We start from the raw sequence: 14,436 nt of genomic DNA on the forward strand, positions 1-14,436 counted from the left end.
AGTTGCACAGAATATTGTTCTTTTTTATACTTTAATAAAAAGATTTAAATACAAAATCATAAGTGTTCAAGGCTTCTGCAGATTAGGACAGAGCCCACGTGGATAATGCCAGAGGGGGCGGGGACAGAAAGAAGGCTCGCAGGGATGGGGACAGAGCTCAAGGGGACAGGGCCAAACTTTGTCCCCGTATCACATGAAATGAGATTGAAGGGGGGCAGACTCAAGAAAAATGTCAGGAAGTATTTTTTCACGGAGAGAGTGGTGGATACTTGGAATGCTCTCCCGCGGGAGGTGGTGGAGAGGAAAACGGTAACGGAATTCAAAAATGCGTGGAATAAACATAAAGGAATCCTGTTCAGAAGGAATGGATCCTCAGAAGCTTAGCAGAGATTGGGTGGCAGAGCCGGTGGTGGGAGGCGGGGCTAGTGCTAGGCAGACTTCTACAGTCTGTGCCCTGAAAATGGCAGATGCAAATCAAGTTCAGGTATACACATAAAGTAGCACATATGAGTTTATCTTGTTGGGCAGACTGGATGAACCGTGCAGGTCTTTCTCTGCCGTCATCTACTATGTTTCTATCTAGCTCATTTTCGAAAGAGAAGGGCGTCCATCTTTCGACACAAATCGGGAGATGGGCACCCTTCTCGCAAGGCCGCCCAAATCGGCATAATCGAAAGCCGATTTTTTGACACCCTCGACGGCTTTCCGTCGCGGGGACGACCAAAGTTCATGGGGGCATGTCGGCAGGGCAGCGAATGCGGGACTGGGGCGTGATTAGGAGATGGGTGTCCTCGGCCGATAATGGAAAAAAGAAGGGCGGCCCTGACGAGCACTTGGCTGACTTTACTTGGTCCATTTTTTTCATGACCAAACCATGAAAAGATGCCCGAACTGAGCAAATGACCACCGGAGGGAATCGGGGATGACCTCCCCGTACTCCCCCAGTGGTCACTAATCCCCTCCCACCATAAAAAAACAGGTTAAAATACTTTTTTGCTAGCCTCTATGCCAGCCTCAAATGCCATACTCAGGTCCATCGCAGCACTATACAGGTCTCTGGAGCAGTTCTAGTGGTTGCAGTGCACTTCAGGCAGGCGGACCTGGGGGAGGGGGGGGGGGTGGGATGGGGAGCTCAGCACCCAAGGTAAGGGAGCTATGCACCTGGGAACAATTTCTGAAGTCCACTGCAGTGCCCCCTAGGGTGCCCGTTTGGTGTCCTGGCATGTGAGGGGGACCAGTGCACTACAACCAGGACAGGTAGCTGAACACAAAGTCCCATGGAAAATAGCAACAAACCAAGAAGTGAGAAATGAGGGAAGGCTTAAACGAACCACAGGTTCAACAAATAAAATGTATTACGTAAAAACAAATATCAAGATTCCTGATATTTGCTTTTTTACAAAATAAATTTTATTTGTTGAACCTGTGGTTTGTTTAGCCTTCCCTCATTTCTCACTTCTTAGTTTGATGTCAGTCATTATTAAATCAGGTCTAGCTCAAAATGTCTTAGTTTTAGTCCTGAATGTTTTGGTTTTGTTCCATTATGACAGAAAAATTTCCAAGAATCTTATGAGCTCTGCAGACTCTGTTATTGTAAAGCCACTTTAAAGCTTCTCAATGTTGCAAAGCACTAGGCACATCTTGGCATAACACACAGATCTTTGCTTTACTTGGTGGTCTGTCATTCAGTGATGCTAATGGAATAGAATCTTATATCAACTGCTCTAGAGCAAGTCTCCATATTTAGCCAGCTATGGTATTTACAAGTAATTCATAGCAAACGGCTAATTTCATTATTTTTATACACACTGGTATTAAAAAAAATTTAAAAGACTTCCTTACGGTCTGGAACTAAGTATGGATGTGTTACAGGCTCATAGTGGTCCTCAAAGTTTATCAAAGCATCTTGTCCATATGGTCGTCGAATTGGAATGTTGCACAGCTGGGCATAATCCTCTGTAGGCAAAAGAGCAAAACAGAATACATACGTCTTATTGAACGTGAAATTTAATAGTGACTCACAAGTTTAAATTGCAAAAAAGTTTCCGATCTTTCAAAATTTACTTGCCTTTTCTGATGTCCTATTAATATTAGATTAAAAGAAATTCTACCTAGATTATTAGAATTATTTTAGTGCAGTAAATCAACCTACCTCTACTTCAAGATGCAGGTGAAAGCCTGGCTCTTCAACCAAGCCTTTAATGGAAGAAGTAACTAACTTGTTAGTCTCACTTACACACACAAGGATTGACTCGGGCTGCACATACTGCAGTGGGACATGTTTATCTACTCCTACCCTAGCTGAGATAATATTTAACTATCCCTCTGACCTTACGTGCAACTTTCTTCAAATCAATCACCTTTCTTTCTAATTCTAACAACTTCCTTACTCATCTATATGTTACAACTTTGCCTTACCCCTCACTACCAATTATAATGTTCTAGTACATATTGTGTTGTCATTGCAAGCAGTATACCATGCCATACTTTGTATTGTTGTTTGAATATTTTTACTGCTCTAATTGCCTACTGCTCATGTTTGATCTATTCTTACTGTACACCCGCCTTGAGTGAATTCCTTCAAAAAGGCGGTAAATAAATCCTAATAAATAAATAAATAAATAAATACCAGTGCAGCCTTCACTAATAATTTAAAAATAGGAAAAGATCTCAGAACTAGTATTGCAATGTTTTATAGGTTTTCATAAGTGCACTTTCAATCATAGATCATAAACTCCCTTATAATTTCTGTCCTTTAAAAAATTTTTTTTGTTACATTTGTACCCTGTGCTTTCCCACTCATGGCAGGCTCAATGTGGCTTGCATGGGGGAATGGAGGGTTAAGTGACTTGCCGAGTCACAAGGAGCTACCTGTGCCTGAAGTGGGAATTGAACTCAATTCCTCAGGACCAAAGTCCACCACCCTAACCACTAGGCCACTCCTCCACTCATTACTAAAGCCCAAACTCTTTCTAATACAAATAAAGAACTTATTTGAAAAAAATCAATCCTTGCCATCAATTAGTGAGAGGTATAGACTGCTTAACGATGGCCAATTTTTCACTCAAAGGCTACCTCAGGGCCTCTAAAATCAATTCTCAAGCATATGTACTACTAAAGATTGGTAAAAGGCTATTGGTCTTTGCCGTATGATTAATCTCCATCATTCTCCTATATTTATATTAGAACCATAATAAAAGTTATGGAGGTTATTTTAGAAAGGTTAGTGGCATTTACATGTATAAATAGCAGGTTTACACATGTAAACAGTCCTACATGTGAAAGGAAGGATTTTAGAAAAGCTGTTATTTACACATGTAAACTCATGTCACACACACAATTTTGAAGGGGGGTGTTATGGATGTGGGTTAGGCAGATCTTAAAAAGAATGTGTATATTTCCTATTTTGCAATAGCAATACATGTATACTTAAAAAAAATTACCGTTTGGCATTTAAACCTCATCAGTGGCCTAGTGGTTAGGGTGGTAGACTCTGGTCCTGAGGAACTGAGTTTGATTCCCACTTCAGGCACAGGCAGCTCCTTGTCACTCTGGGCAAGTCACTTAACCCTCCATTGCCCCAGGTACAAATAAGTACCTGTATACAATATGTAAGCCACATTGAGCCTGCCATGAGTGGGAAAGTGCAGGGTACAAATGTAACAATAAAAATTTGGACCTGGGCTTTGGAGGGGCAATTGTACTTATCTCTCTTTATAATCCCTCAAAAATCCACAAATTAGAGTTTTGGAGCTTGGCTCATTAATTGGGTCTCCTTGGATTTCTAATTTTGTGAAATCGAACAGTTATCTCCGTAGGTTGCAAGTACAGAGCCCTAAGTGATGTCACTCTTTTTTTCAATGTGGATGTTTGTAAAACGGTTGTTTCCACTACATGTGCCAATTTTCCTGCATACTTGTAGGTATTTTACAAAAGGCTCCTTGTTCAGTGATGCTTTTGTAAAATACTTTGCACATTTTGGACATCCCTTTCCTACTACAAAAACCTTACAAATGCAATGTCATTCTGAAATTGAATGATCATAACAAACGTTACTGCTAAGAAACTGACATGTAGCATATGTTATATTTATTTAGGCCCATGTTGCAAAACCAATTAGGTCTCCTGTGAGTGCGAGTATGACATATTGCAAAATTTATTAGGGGAGTATAAATTTATGGCACACTCATAGCAGCCTATATTCAAGACAATTTGAGTGCCTGACATACATGCCTTAGCTTTAAGTATCTAAAGATACTTAAATTTCAGTCAAATTTAGGCATCTAAGTTTTGTTCAAGTGAAGCCATCCAAAATTTGCAGAATACTTTACAAAAACCTCACTGAACATGGAACATTTTGTAAAATACATATACGACCACATGTATTTGGTGGCACATACAGTGAGAACAACCATTCTACCAATGAACATGTTCAAAGAAAAGCATGGCATGAAGTTGCACTCTGCACATGTAAATGCTGTTTTGAGTGGAATTCATACACTGATATGACCGCCTGAATAACCTGAGTGTTGGCTTGATTTATACTTCACCAGTCTGAGAGTGTACAGTTTATTGTCTATACAGATACTGTGACTCTTAAAGCAGGAATTTTTTGCCGAGATACAGGACCGTGTCGAGTCTATTATATATGTTTCTCAATAAATATTTTCTACTATAATCCACCTTCAGAGTTTTCCCAGGTTGGATCACCCTAAGTCCCTTCCCTACTTCTTTGGATGGCTACTTACATTTAAGGTGCATCCAAGGAGAGGCAAGTAACTCTGTTTCTGCTGATACGTTCAGTTACTTTTTAAATTTCATAATGTCAACAACCACTTTTTATATCATCTTCCTAAGACTTGACAGTCACTCCACTCAGACAGTTACTCTCCTCCTCGTCTACTGCAAAATGTAAGGTCATAAGAACATAAGCGTTTGCCATATTGGGACAGACCAAAGGTCCATCAAGCTCAGTATCCTGTTTCCAACAGTGGCCAACCCTAGGTCACAAGTACCTGGGAAGATCCCAAAACAGTAGAATACATTTTATGGTGCTTATCCTAGAAATAAGCAGTGAATTTTCCCCAAGGCTATATTAATAATGGCTTATGGACTTATCCAAACCTTTTTTAAATCCCGCTAAGTTATCTGCTTTTGCAACGTTCTCTGGCAACAAATTCCAGAGTTTATTTAAACATTGTGTGAAGAAATATTTTCTCCAATTTGTTTTAAAATTACTACTTTGTAGCTTCATTGCGTGCCCCCATTCCACTCAACTCATTATTTTATAGAACTCTATCATATCTCCCCTCAGGCGTCTTTTCTCCAAGCTGAACAGCATCTAGCTGCTTTAGCCTTTCCTCATAGGGAAGTTTTCCCAACCCCTTTATCATTTTTGTCACCTTTCTCTGCACCTTTTCTAATTCCCCTATATATTTTTGGAGATGCGGTGACCAGAACTGCACACAGTACTCAAGGTGTGGTCGAACCATAGAGCAATATAAAGGCATTATAACATCCTTATTTTTGTTTTCCATTCCTTTCCTAATAATATCTAACATTCTATTTGTTTTCCTAGATGCCGCTACACACTGAGCAGAGGGTTTCAACGTAGAAATGTTAAGTAGTAGTAGTATCATCATCAATGATGACACCTAGGATCCTTTTCCTGATTGGTGATTCCTAATGGGGAACCTTGCATCACGTAGCTATAGTTTGGGTTCCTCTTTCTCACATGCATCACTTTGCACTTGCTCACATTAAATGTCATCTGCCATTTTGATGCCTAGTCTCGTAAGGTTCTCTTGCAATTTTTCACAATCTTCTTGTGATTTAACAATTTTAAATAACTTTATTTCATCAGCAAATTTAATTACCTCACTAGTTATTCCCATCTCTAGATCATTTGTAAATATCTTCAAAAGCAGTGGTCCCAGCACAGACCCCTGGGGAACCCCACTACCTACCCTTCTCCATTGAGAATACTGACCATTTAACCCTACTCTGTTTTCTATCTTTTAACCAGTTTTTAATAGAAGACTACCTTCTATCCCATCACGTTCCAATTTCCTCTGGAGTCTTCCATGAGATGAGGTTCTCTGTCAAATGCCTTTTGAAAAGCCATATACACATCTTTCATAGTTCCATTAAAAATTGTTCCCTTGGGCACAGACTGTGATGAAATCCTTTATATATGCCTGTGTATCTGTGGCTACACATGTATTCTCTTTTGGGGACAGCTGAAGGTATTATTGTCTTGTAATGTTTAATGCTATCATAGTGCAGTTTTTGAATACTTAGGTTCTTCAAATTGTACTCAGCGCTGGTCAACATAGCAAACATATATAAATTGCTGACATATTTTAAAATAAAAAGTAGACTTTAAAAATAAAAATACCCCCCCCCCCCAAAAAAAAAAAAAATTAAACTTTAGTATAAAAATTAATGATTGGATAATAGGTCTTCAAACAGCAAACTGATTGAGGGCTCGTGGCACAGCATTTATAGTTTTTCTTGGCTATTAAAATGGAATACATTTTTGTTTGCATTGGAGAAGTCATATTTGTTGTGCCTTTTAATTTTGTCTTATTTTTATTTTTATGTTTTTACAGTTTACATCAGTGTCATTAGAACACAGGAAACAAGTGGCTACATCTGAATTTCATTTAACATGCTCACAGTCTGACTCTACAAGGAAGACTATCAGGTTTCTTTTTATTTTATTTAAGAGCTCTGCCTTTCTTTGATGTAGAGCCAGCAGACACAACAAGATTGAAACTATTTAAAGCAGGCAGGTTGTCTTCATGTCCTTGCCAAAACCAGGAAATACATGTCTTCTGTCTTGGTTCTGTCATGGCTATCCTTTTATACCCTACAGTGCAGAGAAATGAGAACTACATGATTCAGACAGGCACAGAGCCAGGTTAGAGCTTTTACTATTCATTCACAATACCAAAACCCAGACGCGTAGCTACGGGTGGGCCTGGGTGGGCCCAGGCCCACCCAATTTCAGCTCTGGCCCGCCCACCCAAGTGCACACACACTGCCCGCCCACTTTTCCTCCAGGCCCGCGCCAGCCCCAGCTCCCATTGCTGGCCACTGCTGCTTTTCCTGTTGAGCAGAAGGGCCGGCGCTACAAAAAGAAGAAGCGCTCAGTTGACTGAGCTGAGCGCTAACGAGAAAAAATGTTGAAAAAAAAAGGGCGGCACCGCAGGCAGCCTTGAGGCATTGGCTGCTGGCTCTGCAGGCTCCTCCCGTCTCTTACGTCACTGCCCCTGGAGCGAAGCCAGGGAATAGCTGGAACCTGGTTAAATCCACAAACTGGAAAAGGACTGGCTTTAACCAGGTTCCGGCTACTGGTTTAACAGGACTGGAAGACACAGACTGGGACAAGGCAGGAGGCATGGACTGGAAGAAGGCTGGAGGCACGGGGTAGAACAGGACTGAAACAAGGATGAAGACTCCGACAATAAGAGGACTGGACCAAACCTGCAACTCACTTTAGACCAGGCTATGTGACCCGTTGAAGTGATGACATCAGTCAGTGCCCTCTTGCAGGGTTATAAAGAAACTGCAGAGTTTCCAGGAAGTAAAACAGACTTTTCTGGCATGGAATGTTGCTGGAGACCACGGAAAACAGGTGAAGGGCGTGACAAGAACAAGGATAAAGTAAAAAGAAAATCGGTCCCAAGCTACTCACAATGAAAAGGAGCAGAAAGGCAAGAGACAAAACTCTCTCAGAATAAAACACATGACAGAGGCAAGGAAGACACGTCTTCATTGCTCCATGGATGAAGGAAAACTGCAAGTCTTGTGTGAGTTGGGTGGGCAGGAAGGCACATGTGTGTGCACAGTTGGGCCTGCCCAAAGCTTCTGAAAGAAGAGAGAACACTGGGCAGCATTCGTATTGGGTTCCGTGGATGGTGTCACCCACATATCAGAACTACTTGTTCCGTTTGACCTTGGAGAATTGCAGTTATAATTGCGAGGTCCAAATTCATACCAATCTCATGCATGTAGAGTTTCTTTCACTCAAGATATCATTCTTTTAGCACATAAATTTTAGTCTTCTGAATATAATTATTTTTTTCATAAGTATGAAGCAGTTAAACAATTTATTTATGTTTTCACTCATCAGTTAGTCACTATCACGTTTCATTAAGACACTCATGAGGACAAAATCCATGATTGCAGTTTCTCATGATTTAAACCCAATATATGACAGCACCATAACAACTATTATGTATTCATTTACTTTGAGCTACTTGTCTTTTATGTTTTATACATCTGTGCCCATTGCTTTTTAATGCTGTTCTCACATAATCTTTTTAGAATTTGATTTCATTTCAAATCAATTCTTGTATACCGCTAATATCCCCTTTCCAGGGTTCAGTGCGGTTTACATTCTAGGTGAGACAAAAGCAAATAGCGTTAGTGTGAGGTTTGAGAAACTAATGTTTCTCAAACCTTACACTGACCATTGGATTAATGCATGAGACTAAAACATTACGGAAAGGATAACAGATGATACTAGGAGGTAGAAGTCATGATGGATTGTTATGAAGTAGTCTTTGGGAAGAGAAAGGCTTTTAGCCTCTTCCTGAAGTTGAGGTAGCTATGTTCTGTTCTGAATGGAATAGGTAGAGAGTGTTCCACATTTTGACTCCAAGAACGGTGAATAGAGAGCTGAAAATCTTCTGTTTTCTAATTGTCTTTTGGAATGGCAATGCTAGTATCAGTTGTTGTTTCAGTCTGTTAGACTGGACCACAGGGCCGTGCTAACCCGGTAAGCGGGGTAAGCACGGCAGGGGGGCGCCTCATGTTCAAGGGCGCCGCCGCCGCCGAGTCAATGTTGTGTTTAATAAAATTAAAAAACATATTACAAACCGCTCTCGCTTTGGGGCCTATATGCGCATGCGCTGCTGGCTCGCTCTGGCTTCTGACTTCCCGTGCGCTGCGTCGTTCGTCTGTTAGCACCGCCCCAGCGTGATGCACGGCGTGACGTCATCGCGCCTGGAGCCTCGCAGGCAGTCCGTCCGACTCCGAAGGACGACGACGACGCGTTGAGTGCACTGACTGCTGAGAGCCGGCGCCACTGCTGGATCACTGCATGATTAGCTGCTGCTGCCCGCTCCTGCAGCGCTCCGCAAGTCCGCCGCATCGGCATTCATTTTGGGTTTTTTTTGAGAGAGAGTGGTGGACAAGGTCAGGACATCATTGGCATTGGTAAGGACGGTTTCGCCTTAACGTTTCATTATGGCTGGCTGGTCTACACTTGTTGTTAATTGTAATATCGATAAAGAAAAAAGTTACATTGAGGCTGCAGTTGGGGGAACTGGAACGTGGAACCAACCAGGCCAGCTGGGGAAAAGAAAGACAAGGCAAGGAGGAAATTTCTGTGGGGGGGGGGGGGGGGGGGGGGATGGGAAGAGAACAAGCTAGACTCGGAGGAACGAAGGAGGGGAGAGTAAGGAAAGGAAAATAAGAGCTGATGAAACAGAAAGGCAAAGAGGAAGATAGGAAAAACATGGCAAGGAAATTTCTGTGTGTTGGGGGGGGGGGGGGGGATAAAGAAAGTTACATTTGAGGCTGCAGGTTGGGGGAACTGGAACCAACCAGGCCAGCTGGGGAAGAAAAGAAAGACAAGGCAAGGAGGAAATTTCTGTGTGGGGGGGGGGGGGGGAGAACAAGCTAGAATCAGGGAGGAACGAAGGAGGGGAGAGTAAGGGCAGGAAAGGAAAATAAGAGCTGATGGAACAGAAAGGCAAAGAGGAAGATAGGAAAAACAAGGCAAGGACATTTCTGTGTGTTGGAGTAGCAAGGAGGGTAATCAATCGTGATAGGCTTTTGGTTTTGTATAGTACTACTACTACTATTTTACATTTCTAAAGCGCTACTAGGGTTACACAGCGCTATACAAGTTAACAAAGAAGGATAGTCCCTGCTCAAAGGAGCTTACAAGAATGCAGTCAATCAAATTGGGGCATTCTGGGTTTCCTGGTTAGTCCAATGGTTAGGTGCCAAAAGCGACATTGAAGAGGTGGGCTTTAAGCAAGGATTTGAAGATGGGGAGGGATAGATCCTGTGTAGTGTTATTATTTAGTGTTTAAGATGGATGATTATGGTATGCCTTCTTGAAAAGATCTGTTTTCAGTAGCTGTGTGCAGATGTATAAGAAACTGGGTTTTAGAAAATTGAAATAAAATATGAGCCTTTTTTTTAACTTTCCACATAGGCACCCTGTTATAATCAGGCTCTTTATATTTATTATATGTAGATTGAATGTAGGTACTTTTACACCTTAATACTAACTTGACTGGCACCAACTAAAGTTCATTTAAATGTCATGTTGAAATTCTAAAGCTGTGTTATTCTAGATCTGTAAAGGGACCGGTGCTATATTGTACTGATCTGCAAATGGGAATGATGAGTGAGGAAATTAAATTTGCAGATGACACAAAACAATTCAAATCTATTAAAATGCATGCGGATTGTAAAAAATTGCAGAAGACCTTAGGAAGTTAGAAGACTGGGAATCTTAATAGCAGATGAGATTTAATGTTGGCAAGTGCAAAGTGGTACACTTTGGGAAGACTGCTAATCCTGCTAGCCTGCCCTGCGCTCTGAACATCCATCAGAACAGCACAAGAGGTAAGAGGAAACCTGACCGACGTCCACACCATCCGCTACAACACAACAACCAGTCGTCAAAAACAACCCCACTACCCTTACTTTCACACACACACACACACACGATCTCTGTCTGTGAGACACGCACACTCTCCCGCACCCTCACAATTACGCCCCCCTTTGTCACTTTCACACATACACACACACGATCTCTGTCTGTGAGACACACACACTCTGTGTTATACAGACACATTCATGCTGCAAACTGACAATGATTCTTGTTGTTGTTGGTTTGTTTTTAGTATAAAAGTCAAAGAGCTTTTGAGTGTTCACACAAACTGGTCGTGGTTGTGATGGCAACTAAAAAGAAACTGTCAGGTTGGCAAAACAGAAAAAGAAAAGCAGCAAAAGAAGAAGCCATCCAGAAGCAAGCAGGAGCAATATATAGCTTTGTCAAACGATTAAAAGTGACTGGTGAGTACTCTCAGGAGGAGGAGGAGGAAGACCCCCAACCATGTGCAAGTACCTCTGGATCAAGCCCAACGAAGAAAGTCATTGCCAGCCAACAATCAGAAGATTCCTGTTCATTTATTCTCACTGATGATGATGATGAGGAGGAGGAAGACCCCCAACCAGGTACAAGTACCTCTGGATCAAGCCCTTCAGATTCCTTGGCACCTGAGCTATCTGATCCAGCAAAATGGCCAAAACTCACTGACAAAGTAAGAATTATTCTCACAGAATCAGGACCTGTTCAAAAGAAAGGCATTTTGTATCCCGCAAACTCTAGTGGACGCAAGTTCAGCGATATATACTACAACCGAAAAATGGAAAATGGTGAACTTTTGACAAGACCATGGTTGCTGTACTCGGTTTCCACAGATCACGTGTTCTGTTTCTGCTGCAAACTGTTTTCACCAACAGATCCAAGTGAATCATCGAGTAGTTTTATATCGACTGGCTACAACAACTGGAGGAGTTTATCCAAAGCACTGCTTACACATGAAACAAGTCTAGCTCATATGAAACATTCAAAAATGTGGATCGACTTCAAAAAGAATCTGAAAAACAAAACTACACTTGATTCACAGCATCAAAGGCTGTATGAGCTAGAAAAAAAACATTGGTCAGATGTAATTGAAAGGCTCATCGAAATAATCAAATTTCTTGGATCTCAATGTCTGGCTCTACGAGGCACATCTGGAAAGCTGTTTGAAAGAAATAATGGCAACTTTCTTAAACTGGTTGAACTGTTTGGAAAGTTTGATTCTGTCATGGCAGCACATATAAGGAGGGCTGTAAAAGAGGAATCCAAAATCCATTATTTGAGCAATCGCATACAAAATCAAATTATTTCACTTTTGGGCAATGCCATCACTGAGAAGATCTTATCTGAAATCAAAACAGCAAAGTACTATTCTATAATATTGGATTGTACACCAGATGTCAGTCACACTGAGCAGATGACTGTTATTATTCGCTTTGTTAACTGCAAAGAAGGAAATGTAGACATTGAAGAACATTTCCTAGGCTTCCTAGAAGTTCATGATTCAACTGGAGAGGGTCTGTGTGACACTGTTATCAATCAACTGCGCACCTGGAATCTTAATATTGGTGATATAAGGGGTCAAGGCTACGACAACGGAGCCAATATGAAAGGGAAAAGAAATGGGCTGCAGAGGCTGATTTTAAACATGAACCCTCGTGCTTCCTACATTCCATGTGGAGCTCACAGCCTGAACTTAGTTGTAAATGATGCTGCCAAAGTGAATCATGAGACCATTGGCTTCTTTGGAACAGTTCAAGAGTTATATAAGTTTTTCTCGTCATCAACGAAGCGCTGGGCAGTTCTCAGGAAGCATGTTCCCTCTCTGACATTGAAACCTCTTTCAGAAACTCATTGGGAAAGTCGCATAGATGCTCTGCAGCCACTCAGGCACAAAATTGGAGAAATCTATGATGCTCTGTATGAGATTCTTAGTGATGAGAAATATGACAATGAATCAAAATATGAAGCGCATATTTTGAGCACCAAGTTGAAGGATTTCCAGTTCTTGTGTTCCCTCATCCTGTGGCATGACCTGTTGAATCATATCAATCCAGTCAGTAAGATTCTTCAGAGTAAAAGTGAAAATGTTGCAACTGCTTTGACAGCCATTAACAACTTAAAAACGTTTATTTCTAACTACCGTACTGATTCCAGTTATGAGTCATTGCTTCAAACTGCTCGGCAAATTTGTCATGACGTTGAGGGGGAACCGGAGTTCAAAGCCACTGCTCAAATCCCTCGGAGGAAGAAGACTAAACAGTTCCAGTATGAACAAGAAGATGAATCGCCTCAATCACCTGAAAATAAATTTCGTGTAAATTTTTTCTTTACAATTTTGGATGTTGCAATGACTTCTCTCAGTGAAAGATTTGATCAATTACAACAACACTACAATCAATTCAAATTGCTGTACAACATAAATAAACTTGCCGAAACAGATCATGAACAGCTCCAACAGTATTGCAATGATTTGCAACTTCATTTATCAGATGGTGATAATAAGGACATCAATGGAACTGAACTGTATGATGAACTATGTGCCTTTAAAGATCTGTTTAAGACCGAATTGTGCCATTTTCATACTCCTTTTGAAACTCTAAAATTTGTTCTATCAAATAGCCTCCCATTCCCAAATGTGAGCATCATTCTAAGAATATTGCTGACAATTCCTGTCAGTGTGGCAAGTGGTGAGCGATCATTTTCACGGTTAAAAATCATAAAACATTATTTGCGATCAAGTATTTCGCAAGAAAGGCTTGTAAGCCTTGCCATGATTGCTATTGAGAATGATATATGTGCCCAGTTAGATATCAAAGATTTAATTACTAATTTCGTGAACATGAAAGCACGAAAAGCTAAGTGGTTGTAAGGGAGCCCCGAAAAGAAAAAAACAGTTAATGTCAATATGAGGCCGATATATACAAGGACTTAGTCCACGGGGGCGAAGTTTGCTCCTTAACCTACTGTGAGTTGCCATGGAAGTACACATGGTCTGAAGTTTAAACACACTAACCCCAATATTGGTTGACACATACAGCGGAGAGGGGGAAAAGTATAAAAATTTGATGATGGTCTGTTCAATACTTATATGTGATGTTCCATTGTACTGTTGAAGTTTTATATTTTATGGTATCTGTTATACCATGTTTATTTCCTCATCAATAAAAATGTTGAAACATAAAGCTAAGTGGTTGTAAACCCTTTATTTGTTCAGCAATCCCACAAAGATGCACTCCATCTTTCAGCTCCTATTTCCTTTGCATCTTGTGCCAAACCGGGGGGGGGGGGGGGGGGGGGCGCCAACTGATAGTCTGCAGGGGGGCACCAGAGACCCTTGGCACGGCCCTGCTGGACCAGACATAGCAAAGCGGTCTTAGTCAGCAGTTCAGAGTTGAAGCCCTGTAGGATTTGAAAAAAATAAACAAGCAGCTTTGAACCTGAGTCTTTCTGCTATGGAAATCCAGTGCAGTTTGTTTAGATGAGTTGAAACACTAGTATATCTATTCAATCTGTATATTAGTCTAGCAGCTGTGTTCTGTATGATTTGCAGTTTTTTTTCTGATATTAACACTTAATACAAAGAAATACAAGTTACAGTAATCCAAGTGAGGTAGAACTAACATTTGGACTAGTAGTGCAAAGGCTTATTGGTCGAAGAATGATCTGACTAGACGTAGCTGTCTCATTTTGAGTAGTGTTTTCTTCCATAGCTGGTTATTATGGGAAACAAGGTAAGTGAAGAGTCAAGCAAGACTTCC

General features: G+C 41.1%; 1 protein-coding gene across 4 annotated transcripts in view; it reads right to left on the reverse strand.

The window, feature by feature from the left end:
- LTBP1 (latent transforming growth factor beta binding protein 1) overlaps window positions 1-14,436 on the reverse strand; it is a 565,328-nt gene that overhangs the window by 20,366 nt on the left and 530,526 nt on the right. For all 4 annotated transcript variants that reach the window (XM_030196510.1, XM_030196508.1, XM_030196509.1 and 1 more), the window contains one exon: window positions 1,843-1,956. In XM_030196510.1, coding sequence (XP_030052370.1) covers window positions 1,843-1,956 — 114 coding nt within the window. The remainder of the gene's footprint in view (window positions 1-1,842; window positions 1,957-14,436) is intronic.

The sequence above is a fragment of the Microcaecilia unicolor genome, chromosome 3, assembly GCF_901765095.1.
Source record: "Microcaecilia unicolor chromosome 3, aMicUni1.1, whole genome shotgun sequence".
Lineage (NCBI taxonomy): Eukaryota > Metazoa > Chordata > Amphibia > Gymnophiona > Siphonopidae > Microcaecilia > Microcaecilia unicolor.